The following is a 21,222-nucleotide window of genomic DNA, read 5'->3' as shown; positions in this document are numbered from 1 at the left end:
GAATTTCAAACTCTTTTTGAGGTTAGCTTTTTGTCCCAATGCTTTATGAATCATAACAAGTTACAAGAATAAGAAGAATTTTCAATAATAAAAAAATGAATTATTGAACTATTTATTATTGAAATTTTATTATTAAAAAATCAAAAACCTGTATTTACATATTATCTGAACCAAAATATTGTTTTTGAAAAGCATAATGCATGATTTTGTTATGAGCAGATTGGCATATTTCAAATCTACCGCTATAAAGACCCCAAATAATGGCCGCTCCATAAGGAGCACGAGTGTCATGACCTGTATTATAGACCTAGGTCCTAGACGATCGACTCGACGACATGGTCTCACTGACTCGGTCTACATTTCCCAGAGTACGAATTCAACGGGGAAGACCAGGTGGTTTCTTTTTCATCACAGAACCAGTACTTCTAAACGCTGCAACCCATCGGAGTACAGTATTTTGATCAGGCACTGCAACTCGACGTCAAACTCTAAAATATTGAAAAAAGACGTTGCACTGTGACTACAGATTCATTGTTTCTAAAAAAAAAACTGCTCGACAGCGAACACACGATGTTGTACGTTCCACGCTCCATAGCGACTGAAATTGCATAGTATGGGCCGTCTGCCAACAATTGTTCCAGGTCAATACCCCCTCCCGTCGCTGCGTACTAGCGGTTTGAAAAACATGCGTTTCCTCTGCACCACTCTGTATAAGATTCTTAGGGGAATAGAATAATTTTATTGCTGTTGAAACATGACATTTTATTCCTAGACTAGCAGGTAACCCGTGCTTCGCAAGGGTGTATTTCAAAACTTGACAAACTGAAAACTTGATTGAGTGGAATCTTGAATAGTTTTAAGTAGGCCTAGAACCATCCTCGGTTAAATAATAATCTATATGCAAAATTTCAAGATAATTTCAGTCCAGTAGTTTAGACGTGATGATGCGCCAAATAAAATGTTGTTATCTCGTACGTGTATAAACCAGTTCTTTCCTTTATTATAGTATAGATAAGTTCTTCAATTTGGTACCAATATAATAAAGTGACGGAACTCAAATCTTGTTTAGAAATCTATTCAATTTAATACCAACCTGACAAAATTGGACTGGTTATTAATTTTGCAGCTGGTTATAAAATTGCTCTCTGGATTATAGTTCTATATTAACATATGATATATGTTGTATTTATATCACATGAATGAAATTTGAACATTAATTCTGAAAAATCTAGAAGGAAAATTTAAATTTGGGCTTCGAGGTGCACGAGACTGATGTTTTTAGAACCTATGTGTAAAATTTGGAGAACTAAATCCGGAAGTTTTTCCGGTATGCAATCCACAAGTTGACATGTTCCAATGCGAACAAACACAACCCTACTCTCTCTTATTGTATAGATAAGCCTAAGGATTAATTCATAATTGGTGGTTTGTTTTGTAGGAGATATCGAAGAAGAAGCCGACGATCACACGTCGCACGCGGCTGGTGAGTACGCCTCTGTCACAGATCTTCCAAGGCCAGGTGAGGTCACGGGTGGTCAGGCAGGGTGCCAGTGAGACCGACAGCATACAGCCGTTCTTCACGCTACCCCTCGACATTGAGGTAAGTTCATTGCTTCATTGATGCTAAGCTGCTATATACACCCTATATCAATCGAACACCATACATTCTACATTAAATTTCTAACAAAAAAATGTTCAGTACAATTTTCTTATATCGACCTTAGTTTTCGAGATTATCGATATTTTTGAAAACGTCTATAACTGAGAAACTATCAATCAATTCAAAATCTAACTGTAAAGATATGGGTGGAAAGAGGAATAAATTTACGATAATATTCGTATATTCTTAGAATGTATGTATTCAGGGCTACTTATTTTTATTAATAAAATAACATAATAAATTTGTTCCTTTGTTTGACGTTTTTAAACTTTTTATGAGCGTTCAAACTGTTGGAAATTTGACTTTTAATTCGACGAATGTACTTTTTTCAACTACAAGCGCTCTCAAAATCTTCAGAAACGTTTTTTTATACTGTGATAAAGTTGTGCGTGAAAGATTAATATAAATTGGGACTTCTATATTAGGCTACCTAAATCTGGAGATGAATAGCTCAAGGTTAGCCTTATTATTTATCGTCCAATGGTGTAGTGTAAGTTGCTCAAGTGAATTGAAAAATAAATTGAATTTTTTGTTTGATTTCGAAATAAATTTTTGTCAACTTTTAATTGACCGAACGTAGTGAGGTCTATGCTTTAACTCTGATTTTCTTTTGTCTGTCTGTATGTAACGCGATTACGGCCAAACGCGTTGATAGAATTCGTTGAGATTGGCAGGAATATTCCTTTTTCAACTGCGCGTCGACGTATCACAAGGTTTTTTGAAATTTTGAATTTCAAGGATAATATGAAAGGAAAAGGAATTCCTCCATATTCTGATATCACTATTTTATATATCATCCACTCTGAAGATAGGATTAATGAGATTATAGAATTATTCATAATCAATCAGCTGACAAGTGGATTACACAAATGTTCTGGAGAAGCCGTGTCTATTTCTATAAGGTCTTTAGTTTCAATCAAAGACCTTAGAGAATTATGCATCTTTAAGTTCTTTGGTTTCAATATTTTATTTTGCAGTCATGGTATTATTATGCGTACCCATCAGTATCAATATTCTCACATTTAAAAAAACCAATTTGATAGGTGATTAAAAATAATCAAATGAACTAAATAATGCTGAAGAAATTATAATATTCTTGATTGTAAAAAAATAATTTTCATCAAATGGGAAGATTATCACGGAACTGGATAAATTATATCATATGGAATACAAATTCAAACGTTAACTGAGCTTTTTAATATTTCAAACAGGTGACATCAGATACTCGTGGATGCATGAAGTCTGCTGTTCACAGAACTATTAGTAAAATTCACGTTCTTGATTTTCTACGTTCACGTTTTTAAAATTCTAAGGGCCTGTTTCCAAGATCGGGATCTAGCCAAGTACTAGACTTTGAACAACTGGAGTCAGAAAATTGGCTTTTCGAAACGGGGCGTAGTCGCAGTTTTTATGATATTTATTTTCTCATTTCTATTGTTTTAATAATAATACAGAGGGTGATGACCACATAAGCTCTTAGGCTTGTGCGTGGGTAATGAATGAGAGGGATGATGATAAGAGACGACGACTACTTTTTAGGTAATCGGGACCGACGGATTATCGTCTCCTCCGAAAGACGGGTGGCCGTATCTATGTGATTGTGCTTTGGTCAAAAACTTTTGCCCTGGTCGAGATTCGAACTCGGGTTCTCTTGATTATAAGGCCCGCCGCAAAGTAAACCCACGCTAATTCACGAAAAGCAACCCACGCCGTGGGATGTTTTGTAAACCATTGCTATAGAATTATTCATAATCAATCAGCTGACAAGTGGATTATTTATTGCATGTATTACTATCATTACACAGATGTCTGGAGAAGCCTAGCAATGGTTTATAAAACATCCCACGGCGTGGGTATACTTTGCGGCGGGCCCAAGACCGGCGCATTATCACTTACTCCAACGAGCCACCCAATTGGAAACGTTTTTCCTCGACGAAATTAAACATTCCTAAATAATTCAAAATAGCTGAAACTTCTCAATATTTTCTCTCTATTTTATTTTGTGTTCAATTTTCTAGTTTTTCGAGATTTAATTCAAACGTGAACTGCGACTACGCCTCGTTTCGGAAAGTCAATTTTCTGACTCCAGCTGTTTCAAAGTCTAGAACTTGGCTGAATCCCAAGCTTCGGAAGCCGGCCCTAAAATAGTGTGTTTGTCTTTTCGGTCTTAAAATGTTATAGTTTTTTCAAAGTTGGAATTTTCTGAATATTTGTAATTGACTTAATTCAATTTAGAAGTTTTTTTTTTCAATTTAAAAATGATTTTTCTGTGTTTTGAATTGTAAATTGAGTGTGCAACTGAAGAATGTTGAAGTGACACGAAACTCTTGCTACATTAAATTTGGACTGTTGCATAAATTAGAATTGTAACCGTTTTGGGCATGAAGCCTGTGTTACTTTTCTGTAAGTTCTGTAATTCTGAATGAATAAATAAATAAATCTCTTGAATTTCTTATTCATTTTGGAGTAGATAACCATTGATTTTTCATGAAATGTGTGTTAATGTTGCAGAAAGCTTCATCGGTGAAGGAGGCGCTGGAGAATATTCCGGCGAAAAACATGTTGGAAGGCTTCACATGTCCGAAGACGAATCGCACCATTGAGGCCTATCAACAGCTCTACCTGGAGGAGCTGCCCCTAGTCCTGTTGCTGCATCTCAAGTGCTTCGACTACAGACTGCATACCTGCTCCAAAATCATCAAGAACGTCGAGTTTACAATCGAATTGAAGATTGATGCCAGTGAGTTTGTACAAAGATTCTATGCTTCATCTATTTTACAATCTAGGTGTAAGACTTTCTTTATGAATAGAGCCCTACGTCATGCTTTCATAATTATTTGAATTAGTCTTTTATTGCCGTTTTATGTTGAACATTACCATTTTCGTTACGCTTTTGCACATTTAATTTTACACATTGCTATGTTTTTCTTTTAAGGCTGTGCAAAGGCTAAAAATAAACTTTCTACTCGCAATATTTTCAAAGTTTTTCGATTCGTATATCATCAAGCTATCAAAATGAAAAAGTTTTCTCAGAAAAACATTTTTTTTCGATCATTACTTTTCGAGATATGAGCGCCTAAAGTTTAAATTTTTGGGACAGAACATTTCAAATTCGGTAAGAGATAAATCCATAAGATTCAGAGGATAGATTCTTCATGGTATTGTTGATATAGTAAAATAAAAATTTTCTGAAAATATTAATTTTTAAGATAGTTATTCAATTTACTATAAATAACCAGAAATAACTTTAGTTGAGTTATTTTTGGTAAATTGAATAACTTATGCAAAAACATTGAGATCTTTCTTAAGAATCGTTGCAACAAATTAACGTGAAAGACCACTTTCACGAGATCCTTGATACAGTGATTTCTTAGGGCTCCTCATGAACATTCCACGAACTCTGTCAACATTCTCTGCTGTCATTGACGTTGATGGTCTTCCTGATCGTCTTGCATCTGCGACACTCCCTCTTGTTAGTAATTTGAATTGGAAATTTTCAACAGTTTTTGCATCCAGTGTTGCATGGATCCCTCGTCCAGCCCTCCACCATCTTTGTACTCGCACCACAGATCCCCAGAACTCATAAAGAGCTGCTATTTCGGCTCGTTCTTTCACAGTCAAGAGAGGGGGCATTTTTAAACTGTAACAAATGAAAATTGGTGTTAAACACAACCTCAAGGAGTGCTATATCTAACAAATGTAGTTCTAACAAAATTGGTTCATAAATAAAGATATTATAGCTGTATAAAAATGGGGAGCGACTTATCAGAGACCCTATATTTATAAATTGCATTATATGAGTAAATTTACTTGTATTATCCAATTTTCATGTGTTACAGAATTGATGGCCGGCTCTGGGAAAAAGAATAACAATAACAACACAACCAATCATAATAGGAGTGCTTCGAATAGCATCAAGGAAAGGGAATATAAATTGTTTGCTGGTAAGTTGTTTAATACAGCTACAATTGCAATAGATAATTGATCAGGGCCTTCTATTGTGAGGTCCATATTATAATGGCAGTGTTTGATTTGCAATGGTATTGCTATCCTTGTCTATCATTCAACAAAGCGGATAGCGCTATCTCTTTCTCGCTTTGCTCTGTTGCCAGATCGTCTTTTAACAATGTAGAATTAATTATTAATTGACAAATTATTTAATCTCAATTATGAAATTATTGAAGAATATTTTTTCTTGCTTGAAAAAATATAATTGATTATTTTAAACGAGAATGAACCGTTATTATTACATCAATAAACCGGTATCTGCTATTGTCTATAGAAGGCATTGGCAAGATCGGCAATATTGTTCTTCTATCTTTCTCCATTGCCAGATTGCCATTATAACGTGGAACGTGAATTTTATGCGCTCATAACTCAAAAAGTAATGATCGGAGAAAAATTTTTTTCCTGAGAAAACTTCTTTATTTTGATGGCTTGATAGTGTACAAATCGAAAAACTTTGGAAAATGTCACCAGTAGAAAGTTTTTTTCAGCCTTCGCACAGCCTTAACCAAAGTTCACAAGTCCCATCACGTCTTAGGAACAGAGGTCTACAATAGGTTGCTAGAGTCAATAAAAAGATATCCAGTCTCTTTGTTCAGCAAATTACTATTTGATCTGCGTGTAAACCCCTTCTATTTATTGGTGAAGCTTTTCACACATTCTTTATAATTAAGTGTCAAGTGCTATGAATATTTATTATTGAACGAAAATCCCAATTAATTAATTAATTAGCATTTGAACAAATGCAACTTTCAATTTATTCCCATCTGTTATGAATATTTTACTGCCGTAAATTATGATTTATTATAAAGATAGATTTAATCTTTTGCTATAGGACCATACAGTCATCAGCAAAGTCAGTAAAATATTCATAACATTTAACACTTAATTGAAAAGAATGTGTGAAAAACTCCTCCAAAGTATAGAAGGGGTTTGCACGCAGAAGATCAAATAGTGATTTGCATTATTATATTTTACATTTGTCTTGTGTATCTATGTAATATTATTCAACTGATACTAGGAAGTGAAATGTGTTGTTGTGTTACAGTTGTGTATCACGACGGCAAGGAGGCGACAAAGGGCCACTATGTGACAGACGTGTACCACGTGGGCTACGGCACGTGGCTGCGCTACGACGACGCGAATGTGCGCCCAGTGAGTCCGGCGCAAGTGTTGGCACCACGCGCGCCTAGGGTGCCCTATCTGCTCTACTACCGCAGGAAAGACACAATAGCCAGTGCCACGCCACACGCTAATCACAAGTCAGTCATTGACATTTTAATAATATTTGAGATGAAATATTTTCGTAGTTAATTATATAATTATTCTTAAACGAAAATCCCAATTAAATGCTGTAAATAATCCCGAAGACTTCTGCCACTGCAAATATTGACAACAGGGTAAACAGATAGATGGAAATTCGACGAGCGCTACTATACAAAAATTATTTGTCAGCCCGGAAAGCTATTTTCAGCTATCCAGAGATTGTCAGTTTGATATAAGGGTAAGCATTCCTGACCGGCAATTAGGAGGTTCCGGGTTCGTTTCCCGGGCTGAAAAATCATTTTGTTTAGTAGCGCTCATCGAATTTCCATCTAGCTGTTTACCATGTTGTCAATATTTGCAGTAGCACAAGTCTTCGGGGCTATTTACAGCATTTAATTGGGATTTTCGTTTAATAATTATTATTCATTAGTTAGCATTTGAACAAATGCAATTTTCAATTTATTTCCACCTGTAGTTCATTAGAGGTATTCACGATCTTTGAGATAGCCAGCTAAGGTTGGCTCACTTTCACGGTAACGCTTCGTTCAATATTCTCCAGTTAACACTAAGGCTCAATTCACACTTACGCTACTCAGGTCGAGAAGAGACTCGACTCTAATCGAGATCATGTGCTTTCAAATGACGTCGCGAAGACTCGAATCGACTGGTCTGAATGTCACCATTTGGAAACACATGCTCTCGACTAGAGTCGAGTCTCCTCTCGACGCAGCATGTGTTTTCAAATGGTGACACTCAGACCAGTCGATTCTTGTCTTCGCGAACTCACGACTGTGATACTGAGTCGGGCATCGACTCGACATGTTGGTCGAGCGTCGACTTGAATTTCATAATACCCTGCATTTTTAATGAAAGAAAGGTTATGTTATATCATTTTAGGTAAGGCAGTAATAAGAATTAGATAAGATAACGTATTCATAACATTTATAAAATATAATTATGCTACCCTTTTTTGGAATTAATAAAATAATCGATTAAAAATACAAATTATATCAGTTAAACAGTTATAATTTGTATTTGTTTGAATCACTCTTGAAACAAAGTAGAAATTGAGTTCAATCTTTCTGGTTTCAAACTCTTATTACTTTCCTTGCCCTATTACCATAGGTGAGGAAAGTATTGCTTTTCGAAAAAAATTAAGGTACCCCAATTTCTAAATTTCTATACGTTTCAAGGTCCCCTGAGTCCAAAAAAGTGGTTTTTGGGTATTGGTCTTTATGAGTGTATGTGCGTCTCTGTACACGATATCTCATCTCCCAATTAACGGAATGACTTCAAATTGGAACTTGAGGTCCTTATAATATAAGGATCCGACACGAACAATTTCGATCTAATGCAATTAAAGATGGCGGATAAAATGGCGAAAATGTTGTCAAAAACAGGGGGTTTCGCGTTTTTCTCGAAAACGGCTCCAACGATTTTGATCAAATTTATACCCAAAATAGTCATTGATAAGCTCTATCAACTGCCACAAGTCCCATATCTGTAAAAATTTCAGGAGCTCCGCCCCATCTATGCAAAGTTTGATTTTAGATTCCCAATTATCAGGCAATTTAAACAAAAAAAAAATCCAAGTGGAAAAGATTAAGTATGAAAATCTCTACAATATTAATGTTCAGTAAAATTTTCACCTAAAACAAGCTCGTAATTCAAGAAAATGTTATTATTTCAATTGCAAACTGTTGGCAACTGTTGCTTCTATTGAATCATTCACTATGAAGAGATAGCAGACTTCGTGTGTCTCCAGCGTTATTGTCCTGACACCAGCTGGCTTGGATCTTTGAATAGTAGACTTGAGATGCGCGTGAACACTAGCGTCAGGTGATAAATTTTCATAACGGCAAGGAAAGTTGTATGAGTGCGCCACACCAGATTTTTTTACTTTGTCTAATATTAAATCAATTGTTAATTATTATTTTGTATGTTTTTGCTCCTGAAACAAAGTGATCCTCTATCAGTCACATTCCAATTTGATTATTTCAATTGAATTGAATTTTTCTGGTTTCTACCTCTTATTTCTACTTTGTCTAACTTTAATGCAGTTTTTAATTACCTATATTGTATGTTTTTTGTTACAGGCCTCAGAAGACTGCCGCTGAGTCATAGTATTGTGTTCAAGGATATTGACATTCTTATAGTGAGTGAATTGAGGAAACTGTAGAAATAAATCATACTATCCTATACATAGTTGAAACCATGTACATTTCTAGAACTTTTGTTTTTACATATTCCTATATATTATATTGTTTTCGCATTGTTTATATTGTACGTATTTTGAACAATAATCAAGTAACGGTCATTTTAGAATTGTTGACATTTTCTTGTCTCCTAGAAACTTTATTTTTTAATAGTGGGGACTCAGAATGTCCTGTCAATTTGTCAGGTATTGTCTAGAATTTTTCGAATTGATGGTGCCAGAATATAATGGTTTTGAAATGACTTGCAATAAGGTTATTCTATTGACCGGGATTTGGTAGTTTTTCATAATACTAATCGAATTGACTAAGTCAGACTAGTCAAATATAAAGAGATGTACAGTAGAAGTGTGAGGATAATGTAAATTATTATTCAATATTAAAGTATTATAGTGTAAATATAAATTATTTGTTGAAATACTCTGTACAAAAGACAGAACCTATATAAACATACTTTTAATTTGAATTTCTGGGTTAATACTAGAAAATTCCTGGGTTTACTACTACTAATTTATTATTATTCGTAAACCATTTAATTCGCATTTTTATTTAAAGAACTGTTTAAACTATTTTGCATATGAATATTTAATCCACATTTTTATTTGAATAAACGTTTAAACAATTTTGTAGTCATATGGAAACTATTATAATAAAATAGGAGTTTTTAAATTTCATATTGATCATTATTTTTTTGTTGGAAATTAACATGCCAGAGGCCTTGAAATTAGACGTTGAATGTAAATTATTTGAGTGTAGAAAATTGTTTCAAAAAGTTTTTGTACTTAAATCGGGATGAACCCGGCCAAATTGTAAAAGTTGCTGTTGAATTTTCTCAAGAGAAAACTTGTAAAGATTTATCCATGCGTATAATTATTTATTATCATGATGATTTATTGTAATATATAATTAATTATTCCCACTGTTGAATAATTATGTATGATTGAGAAATTTGTAAATAAATTGGAAGATTGATTGTAATCTGGATGATCTAATTTGGATAACCATTTACAGATATTAGAAAACTTTAAATGTCTAACATTTTATTACATTATCAATTTTTATCGATTGTAAAGGAAATAAATGTTTTCATTTTTAAATTTCTTCTATTTCTGTGTTTATGCTCTACAGAAACATTTCTATACGGGGAGTTAATTAATGCTACCTAATAAATTTAATTGTTGAATGAGAAACTGAATTGATTCAGGAGAAATATAATTTCCAATCTTATCATGCGTATCTTCATTCAAATTTGTTAGGTTAACTCTATTTCATTTAATATTCGACAGTGTCTATTAGCATATTGCAATCGTACATAAATTTGCTTGGCATTTTTTTAAACAACCTTGTATGAATGTTTTGTGTTATTAGCTTTTTTTGTTCATTTTATGTTGAATTTTGTTCACTTATCCTTGTGTTGTTGTAAGATTGATTGACCTTTCATTTGTAAATTTATTATAATATTATCAACATGTTTATGGTTAAGAAAGTATGATTAAGAATAATTTGAAATCAACAGTAAACAAATCGCTAAATATATTGAATAATCTATTGTATGCTATCATCAAGCTATATGAAAATTGATGTATGATAAAAATGAAGTTAATGAAACTCAAAAATAAAGTTTCTAATTTTAATAAAAAAATGAAGAAAACGAAAATAATTTTCTTATCTATGATTTTGATTCTAATTTGTATTCATTTTATGATATAAATCCAATTGACATATTCTTATTAGTTAACTTCTGTCTGCAGATTCAAGTGGAATATTACAATATTTCAAGCCCAAGGTCCTTGATTTTATTATAAAAAGAAAATATTATCCCTCTATAACCTCTAGTAATAATTGCTGACAATAATGTGAGCAGACTGTAGTAAAATAGTGATATTATTTCTGAAATTCTTTGTAATTTCGAGAAATTATTTCTGAGTTAATTAGTTCAGTGCATCCAAATCTATAACTTTGAAAGACTATTTGAAAACGTTACATTAAAAACTTAGCATTAGGCGTTTTTTTCAACGCTAAAATTGAATCTTGTTGAAAAGGAATATTTTTCTTGTTTGAGCAGAGTTGAAATTCATCCATATCTTGAGTTTTGGCATTTATACTCTCCATAAATCTGTCGAATAATACGGAAAAACCTGTCATGAGATTATTTTATTATTGTAACCAAGGTTAAGTCTACTTTTTTAAGATGGTTAATGATATTAATATTTTTAATATTGTATTTAAATATTGTACCTTGAAGAATAATAATTTATTGTGAAATGATTTCAGTCAAAAACTGTGTCCTCCACTTAATTTAGATACAGTAACGATTCAAACTTCCTACAATCTTGTTTGGTTTGATCTCTTTTTAGAACATTATATTATAAATACATATAAATAGAAATACAAATCTCAGTAGAGAGATTCGTATTTCTATTTATATTACAAGTAGCCCTAAATAGAAAAAAGATATAAATACATAATAATATGGTATCGAAATTAGGGAATGGAATAGTCAGGGCTATAAGCCTGGTTTTCGGTTTCCAATAATTTTATGATCAAGTTGTTTTATCATTGATGTTGAATAAAAATAATGCAATTAATTAGAAGAATACAAGCAGAGCTTAGAACTTCATTAAGAATCTAAATATGAAGCTAGACATGTTATTCTGTTGAAAACTGTTTGAAATGAACATTTTCATCAAAAACTGACTGTTGAAATTTTAATACTGTCAAGAACATGGAAATATTAAGTAATTTTATTTGAAAAATGATCTAAATTTTTAGTTTCTCCGTTAGGTACTGTCCAAAAGTGTTGAGTTTTTTCATCTAAAATAAAATAGAATTTGAAAATATTAGTTGAATAGTGATGAAGTGCTCTTAGTACTATACTCCTGCCTAAGATGCGGATTATGAAATTTGAAAAACATTGTAAATATACTTTCTAGTTTGTAAATGTTTTGATGAATAATGTACATTTTGTCTGTGATTATTTCTGTTCTTCTGCCTTTGTGCTGCTAGTCTCTGTTAAAACAATATCATTGATCTAACAAACATTTTCTGTAAATCGATATTAATTTTCACATTTTTTAGCCTGGAAAGAACTGTTTTTTACTTCTATAGCTTCATACTTGCCCATCGATTTTTTTTTAATAGGTGTTAATTATTAATCCATAATTATCAATTTGTATGTATATTTCCTTACTGTTTAGTTTTCGATTTAAGTTTGGTTGGTGATGAATAAATAAAAATGAACACAGTGTGCGTATTATTGATTTTTGTGGTAGGTAATTAAGATTTTAAATTGAAAATAAATAACTAAATACTGTTGAAATTAGAAAAATACTGTTGTATATTAGTGTTGAATTATAGTTAGCACACATTTGAATAATAAATATTATATTTTTCTGTCGTTCTTAATCAATGTATTGTCATCTGTATAAAAAAATAGTAATTGGTTTTGAATAACAATTGAATTGCTGGCTTCTCAAATATATCATCAATTATTATCTTATCATTAGTATTAATGATTGGCTACAAATAAATCTTAAAACAAATTTGTCCATTTTCAAGAGGTTAAAACTCAATCACTTTTTTTTTGAAATAATTTTTCAACAGGCTGTTGGACTATTGGAGCTGACGATAGCTAAGACTGAAACCAGCCCTTTGATTATTAATGAAAAAGCATCTTAAGCCTCTCTGTTTTGATTAATTATTGATGATAATAAAATGAAGATAATTTTATATTTTCATGGCGATTTTTTATTGCATCCTTGAATTCTCCATTTGCCATTGATGTAGGTACAGTACCTTTCCCTTGGAGAAAAAGAAGCCCGTCATAATTCAAATTTCTGTACTCCTTCAAACTGAAGTGCCGGTTGCACAACAGACGGTTAAATTTTAACCGTGATTAATTCCACAAAAACCAATCTGAGAAGCCGTCTTTTCAAAAACGCCTCTGATTGGTTCTCGTGAAATTAATCACGATTTAAATTTAACCGGGTCATAAAGTTACTAAATATTTTTTGATATAATTTATAGGTTTTAATTGTTAAAAAGTGCAAATGTGTTAACACATGCGAATAATCGACATTCTCTTCTGAGAAAAATGTCTTAATTCTGTTAAAATTCATAACGCTTGATTCTTGAATTAGGATTTCAAAAAACTATCGCCCATTCTTGTATTCTTTCTGAATGAATTCATACAAGGACAATATTAATTTAGACTAAATAGACATAATTTCCATTCGAAGAAGTCCGACAAGCAAAGAAAGAAGTGCTTACTATAGTGAGGTCCACGTTATAATGACAGTGGATAAAGATAGAAGAATAGTGATGCCGACTCTCTGCATTAATTAATATTTCTACACTGTCCAAAACATAATTGGCACCGTTGAGGACCTAGAAAAGGATAGTACCCCAGGAAAAAGACTCATGTCAGTTGATAGAGCTGATAAAAACTATACAGGGTATGGATTTGAAAAAAATTGTTAGAGCCAATTTTGAGAAAATCGTAAAAAACATGTTTTTTTAGTAACTGTCATTTTTCTCAAGAATATTACGGAGCTCCTGCAATTTTCTCAGAAATGAGACTCATGTCCGCTGATGGGGCTTATAAATAGCTATCCATGGTAGAAATTTGAAGAAAATCGTTAGAGCCGTGTTCGAGAAAACCGTGAAAAACATGGCTTTTTAGTCATTATCAGCCATTTTTCTCAAGAATATTACGGAGCTCCTGGAATTTTCCAGAAATGAGACTCATGCCAGTTGATAGGGCTTATGAATAGCTATCCATGGTATAAATTTGAAGAAAATCGTTAGAGCCATTTTCGAGAAAAACGTGAAAAACATGGTTTTTAGTAATTATCCGCCATTTTTCCGCCATCTTGAATGGATTTTATTGAATTTCTTATTGTCGGGTCCTCATGGTATAAGGACCTTAACCCTTTGCGGTTGGATGGGTGTTTTAAGGATTGTCCTCTCAGGTCGGATGGGCCACTCAACTGGCCATAGCCATTTCCATGGCAGCTTGTTCAGTATACTGGGTGATAGTCCTGTGCGGTCGGGCCGGCCACTTCAGTGGCCATGGCGTCTTGTCAGTGTACTCGGCACACAAGAACTTCTTCTTCTTTGCCAGGTTGGAGCCTGTTTTCGGTTAACTAATACAATCGGGAGTCACTTCAAGTTTTTATAATTGAAAAATCAAAAATGTAATTTAATAAATCGCTTTTATTTATTTTGAAACACAAGATATACATCTATATGTTCTGTCAGTTCATATTCAAAATTATAGGATATTAATAAGAGAAAAATTAACGAAAAATCATAAAAAATAAAGGTAAAAAAATCAGTTTTTTTTCTGTTCTTTTTCGACTCAAACTATTCAGGAGGTCTTTTTCTGAGTTATAATTCTGAAAACTGAGTTATAGGTGATTCCCTGGCTACTATAACATGTATCAAATATTTACTTTGTCCATTTGTAGCATCTTTACCTCAGCCACTACACAAGTAGGTACCGTTACAGTCCTCCATTTTCTTTCAATATTACCTAGCAAAATTGAAAATCACTTCAAGGTCTTATAAATTATTAAAAATAAAAAAAATCAATGAAAAAACGAAAATAAAAAATTAAAATCATTGAAAGAACAAAAAGTTATTCTCATAGATAACATCTTCAACCAAACATCTAAACTTGAATTTTAAAAAACTTTTGAAGTGAAAATGCACTTACTTTTTGTATAGTGACGATCGTTTCGACCTGTTGTTGGTCATCATCAGACTGTGGGAATTCACTCAGATGACAAGGCTATGTGTGGTAAGGGATGAAGGTGGTGGAATAGGTTGTGGTGGGGGTTGGGTTGGTGGATTTTAGTGCGGCGGTATTTTTGAACTTGGACTATTTTGTCAAAGAGTGTGTGTGAAGAGAAATTATTTGATCATTTAGGAGACTGTGGGAAACTGTTTTGTGTGGTTGTAGATTTCATATTGTTCTAATACATTGAGTTTTCTGCTTTTTTGAGAGATATGGAGGATTTCAAGATTGGTGGCGATGTCTGTGTATGTGTGGTTGTGGATATAATATGGTCAGCAAAGTTTGAGTGGCTATGTGGTTTATTAATGGCTCTGATGTGCTCTTTGTATCTTGTCTGAAAGTCACGTCCAGTCTGTCCGATACAGTTTATTACAATCATTACATTTTAATTTGTAGATGCCTGGTTGCTCAAATCTCTGTTTGTTTGTTTGATAATTTTGAAAATGTTTCCTCAGTGAATTTGACAAAATAGTCCAAAGTTCAAAAATACCGCCGCACTAAATATCCACCAACCCAACCCCACCACAACCTATTCCACCACCTCATCCCTTACCACACATAGCCTTGTCATCTGAGTGAATTCCCACAGTCTGATGATGACCAACAACAGGTCGAAACGATCGTCACTATACAAAAAGTAAGTGCATTTTCACTTCAAAAGTTTTTTAAAATTCAAGTTTAATTTTAATAGTGAAAAAGTATGGATATACAACAGAGCAAACATCTAAGTTCATCCGATTCATCTAAAAAAATAGGTCTGCCAGTCATTTTGATAAAACTCACTCAATAACATTTCTAACGAACTGACAACGCAATTAATTTATCTACAGTATAAACGAATTACTTTTATCAACGTTATAACCTGCAAACACAATCAACAATAAGTGCGCGTTGTTGACCTGTAGACTAAACACTGAACCAACACTCTAAAAACACACGTTTTGAATGAATTTGAAACAATCAAGTGCAGCCAACTGCTGAAATATAAGCTTCGATAGTCCCTCTATATAACTATATTATCATAGTAGATAAATTATATGTGTTATATAAATATAGATATTCACAGATATATTGATGGGCCAGTAAAGTGGCCTAACCTACCGCCACAGTATACATAGTATACCGCCACAGTATCTATTCTGTGCTACCGCGTACGGAAAGCACTAGTGGCCAGTAAAGTGGCCCTTCCAAGCTCACAGACTAAACACACAAGAATTGCTCCATGCTGACTGTGAAATGGCAGCGGCCACTAAAGTGGCCCACCCAACCAGAGAAGACAAAGCTTTTTCTATCAATGTCGACCTGGTACAGAAATTTGTTGGGTCACTGAAGTGGCCCATCCGACCGCAAAGTGTTGAGTTTTTTCATCTAAAATAAAATAGAATTTGAAAATATTAGTTGAATTGTGATGAAGTGCTCTTAGTACTATACTCCTGCCTAAGATGCGGATTATGAAATTTGAAAAACATTGTAAATATACTTTCTAGTTTGTAAATGTTTTGATGAATAATGTACATTTTGTCTGTGATTATTTCTATTCTTCTGCCTTTGTGCTGCTAGTCTCTGTTAAAACAATATCATTGATCTAACAAACATTTTCTGTAAATCGATATTAATTTTCACATTTTTTAGCCTGGAAAGAACTGTTTTTTACTTCTATAGCTTCATACTTGCCCATCGATTTTTTTTTAATAGGTGTTAATTTATTAATCCATAATTATCAATTTGTATGTATATTTCCTTACTGTTTAGTTTTCGATTTAAGTTTGGTTGGTGATGAATAAATAAAAATGAACACAGTGTGCGTATTATTGATTTTTGTGGTAGGTAATTAAGATTTTAAATTGAAAATAAATAACTAAATACTGTTGAAATTAGAAAAATACTGTTGTATATTAGTGTTGAATTATAGTTAGCACACATTTGAATAATAAATATTATATTTTTCTGTCGTTCTTAATCAATGTATCGTCATCTGTATAAAAAAATAGTAATTGGTTTTGAATAACAATTGAATTGCTGGCTTCTCAAATATATCATCAATTATTATCTTATCATTAGTATTAATGATTGGCTACAAATAAATCTTAAAACAAATTTGTCCATTTTCAAGAGGTTAAAACTCAATCACTTTTTTATTTGAAATAATTTTTCAACAGGCTGTTGGACTATTGGAGCTGACGATAGCTAAGACTGAAACCAGCCCTATGATTATTAATGAAAAAGCATCTCAAGCCTCTCTGTTTTGATTAATTATTGATGATAATAAAATGAAGATAATTTTATATTTTCATGGCGATTTTTTATTGCATCCTTGAATTCTCCATTTGTCATTGATGTAGGTACAGTACCTTTCCCTTGGAGAAAAAGAAGCCCGTCATAATTCAAATTTCTGTACTCCTTCAAACTGAAGTGCCGGTTGCACAACAGATGGTTAAATCTTAACCGTGATTAATTCCACAAAAACCAATCTGAGAAGCCGTCTTTTCAAAAACGCCTCTGATTGGTTCTCGTGAAATTAATCACGATTTAAATTTAACCGGGTCATAAAGTTACTAAATATTTTTGATATAATTTATAGGTTTTAATTGTTAAAAAGTGCAAATGTGTTAACACATGCGAATAATCGACATTCTCTTCTGAGAAAAATGTCTTAATTCTGTTAAAATTCATAACGTTTGATTCTTGAATTAGGATTTCAAAAAACTATCGCCCATTCTTGTATTCTTTCTGAATGAATTCATACAATGGAAATATTGATTTAGACTAAATAGACATAATTTCCATTCGAAGAAGTCCGACAAGCAAAGAAAGAAGTGCTTACTATAGTGAGGTCCACGTTATAATGACAGTGGATAAAGATAGAAGAATAGTGATGCCGACTCTCTGCATTAATTAATATTTCTACACTGTCCAAAACATTATTGGCACCGTTGAGGACCTAGAAAAGGATAGTACCACAGGCTTTGTCGAATGATAGACAAGGATAGCAAAACCAAAGTTGATCAAAAATACTGTCATTCTAACGTGGACCTCACTATAGTTTGTCGTCCACCCACTTTAACGGTTTGCAAGTTCAAAAATTAACCACTAGGAGTGCTAGTTTTGCATTTTGATTTCGATGCAGCTTTTCTGTTCAGTTAGCTTGAAATTCGTACTTTTTTGAAATTAATTTTGTGGCTAGATATTGAAATTTTGTCACTTTTTATAAATATCATACAATGTGAATCAATACCGTCTCATACTTTTTTAGGGGTCTGTAAGTAACATACAATTTGCATTTTAATGCTTTGTCTAGCTACTTAAGATTTTAGAGGTTATGGTTGTATAAGCTAGGTTATTCATTGTAAACATAATATCAAGCATTTTTAGATGTGATTTGTTTTAAGTAAATTAAAAATTATCACTTTTTATTCAAACTTTTTAAAATTTGATTTATTCAATAAACCGTGACCATATATAGATTTGAATAGGCTTGTAGATGAGCACCAAAATTTGCTTGAATTATTCAAGATCCAAGTTTTGTTTTTCGTCAAAAGCAACACACCGTAAAAAAATATACAAACAATCACAAATTTAGCAACCATACATTGACATAAAGTTTATTTTAAAACTTCTCGATCAAGGACCAAGGACTACCCAGGCCATTCCTGGGTAGATCGTGTCAGTCTATACAATGTACGTTTCAAAACGCCTACAATTAAACATATTTAAAGTATATTTCAAATCAATAATAGAATAGGTTTCCCAAAACTAGGCCTATTTGTTATAGCTAGGCCTATATGCTTAAAGTGTTCATTTCAATTCTTGTATTTTTGAATTTGAATTTTGAATTTTGAATTTATTTATTGCCAAAAAAACAAATTACAAATACAAAATTCTTATGCAGACTGAAGCAACAAAGTGCAAAAAACAATATATACAAAATTTGACACAATACAACTTTTAATATTAACAAATAAAAATACTTGTAAGCCTATCTTGGCCTAATAATAGCACCTTATTAACTTTTTTTGGCACTGCCGGCAGAAGTACAACTTGAGCGCCAGCAGTGAGTTCTATTTTACAAGGAAAGCATTTTCTATTTTCAGCAATTACAGCAATAGATTCAATACAAAAAACAAAAGAATAGAAAAAAAAATAAATTTATAAATGAATAGCTTAAAATGAAAGGATAAAATAAAAGAGATAATTTTTATTTATAGACAAAAAAAGAGTTTTGTAAGGCTTTAAAATTTTAGACAATTTAATTTGAGTTTAAAGATGGAAAGATTAAATAAATAAAGATGAATTCACTCATGACATAGAAAAAAGTTAACGTGAGATACTAAGCTTTTCGAAATTAATCTTAAAAAGGCAAATTGAATAAATAAATGAATGAACTAAAGATGAGAATACATTTTTAGGACAATAAGCATTCAATCACAACAAAGAGATAAAAGCACTTGGCTTTCGATGCATCAAAAATAGAGCAACATATACTAGGACAAATATTACCATCATAATATTAGAAAATAGAAAAAACTATCCTAAAACGTAATAATTATCAACCTAATAGGAACATCTTCATTATCATCCAGGAAAACAACAGCTTTTCATCAGCAGAGATGAAAATAAATATTTCTCTTGATCCACTCATCAATTTCTATATGAAGCTTTTATGTAAGTTTGCTAGTTATAAAATGATTTGGGACTCTATTGGCATAAAATTCTACATAGAAAGAGAACTGATGTTTATTTATTGTTAATCTGTTAAATGATGTATTGAATAAATTGTTTACTGAAGGGCGAATGTTATAGGGATTGGTATTTAGGGTTAATAATTCTCTATTTCTATTTATGTGAATTATGATGTTTTTTACAAAAACCTGTCTCAGTGTATGAACTCCAAATTCTATGAAGAGACATTTACTAGGGTAAAGTCTAGGTTTCCCAAGGGCTGCCCTGATTATATGTTTTTGTAAAACGAAAATTTTATTGAAATGGGAGTCAAAAGTACCACCCCAAACCTCTATGCAATACTGAAACAAAGAATGAGCATAGGCATGATAGATGGTTCTTATTATGTTCACATCATTCAATAAATTTATTTTGTAGAAAACCGATATCAGATATTTCAATTTGGAAATCAAATACTCTAGATGAGAATTCCACTTCAAGTGGCAATCAACCATTACTCCTAAATATTTTATAGAATTTATTTTTTCTATTTTTTGACACAAACAATTTGTCTAACCTATAGGGCTATTGATTCTGTGGTCGTGCATTCTAATACAGAGATCAGGAGGTGGCTCGCCGATCGAAGTTGGGGAGAAAGCAATAAATTTAGTTTTAAGCAAGTTTAATGTAAGAGTGTGATTATCAAACCATGCCTTGGCCAGAGCTAAACCTTTATTTGCATTCTCATATGCCTCCCTCCATGACTCACCTGTGAATATTAACGCTGTGTCATCAGCAAAAGATATTTTTGTTGTGTTTGGAATATTCAATTTGAGGAGATCATTTAAATAGATTAGGAACAATAAGGGAGATAAGACTGTACCTTGAGGTAGGCCATAGCTTTTCAGCTTGCGTGTATCTGTTCTATTGTTTAAGGTCATAATTTGCATTCTATCCACCAGGTAATTCAAAATTAATTTTTTAGCCAGTCCACGTATTCCACAGCCATCAAGCTTATTTATCAAAGTTAAGTGAGGTATGGTATCAAAAGCTTTAGCTAAATCTAGAAATATTGCAACTGTTTTGGATCCTTTATTGAAGTTCCTGTTAACTAAATCTGCTAACAACATAACAGCATCCTTAGTTGATTTCCCTGGCTGGAATCCGAACTGATTCGCTGCTATGATGTCCTGCTTATTCAAATAGTCCATCAATCTCTTTTTTAAAAGTCTTTCCATTATTTTTGACAGGTTACTTAATAAACTAATAGGCCTGTAATTCGCTGGATTTGATTTATCACCCGATTTATGTATTAGTATAATTCTAGCAATTTTAAAGCGTTTTGGAAAGTATCCATGACTGAAGCAACTATTTATTATAATTTCCAAAGGTCTAACAATATAGGGAGCAATTTGTTTCAGAAAGTGGCCTGTAAATCCATCTAAACCTGGGGATGCATTGTTATTCAAAGTATTTATGATGTGGCCGATCTCAACAGAATTTGTAGGATATAAATAAAAACTATTTACAGGAGGATTGGATAAAGGTGTTGGAACTTCTTGATTAAGTATGTTCTGTCGCAGGTTGGCTGCATATTTTTCTCCTACATTGACAAAAAACTC

The 21,222-nt window shown here is 32.5% G+C and overlaps 2 protein-coding genes across 4 annotated transcripts in view; both read left to right on the top strand.

The window, feature by feature from the left end:
* The window catches only part of LOC111045593 (ubiquitin carboxyl-terminal hydrolase 10-B), a 38,141-nt gene extending 25,266 nt beyond the window's left edge, over positions 1–12,875 (top strand). For 2 of the 3 annotated variants that reach the window (XM_039429811.1, XM_039429812.1), the window contains 5 exons: positions 1,439–1,600; positions 4,172–4,400; positions 5,500–5,604; positions 6,714–6,927; positions 9,028–12,875. In XM_039429811.1, coding sequence (XP_039285745.1) covers positions 1,439–1,600; positions 4,172–4,400; positions 5,500–5,604; positions 6,714–6,927; positions 9,028–9,055 — 738 coding nt within the window. In that variant the 3' untranslated portion in view covers positions 9,056–12,875. The remainder of the gene's footprint in view (positions 1–1,438; positions 1,601–4,171; positions 4,401–5,499; positions 5,605–6,713; positions 6,928–9,027) is intronic. The other variant, XM_039429810.1, reaches the window with a different exon arrangement.
* Positions 12,876–18,038: 5,163 nt separating this feature from the next.
* The window catches only part of LOC111045603 (zinc finger protein 729), a gene marked incomplete at its 3' end in the record, with an annotated part of 40,574 nt that continues 37,390 nt past the window's right edge, over positions 18,039–21,222 (top strand). Inside the window, 1 exon segment of the mRNA XM_039429358.1 lies at positions 18,039–18,200.

Source organism: Nilaparvata lugens, chromosome 5, assembly GCF_014356525.2.
Source record: "Nilaparvata lugens isolate BPH chromosome 5, ASM1435652v1, whole genome shotgun sequence".
In the NCBI taxonomy this organism is placed as follows: Eukaryota; Metazoa; Arthropoda; class Insecta; order Hemiptera; family Delphacidae; genus Nilaparvata; species Nilaparvata lugens.
This window is presented reverse-complemented; position numbering and strand designations above follow the sequence as displayed.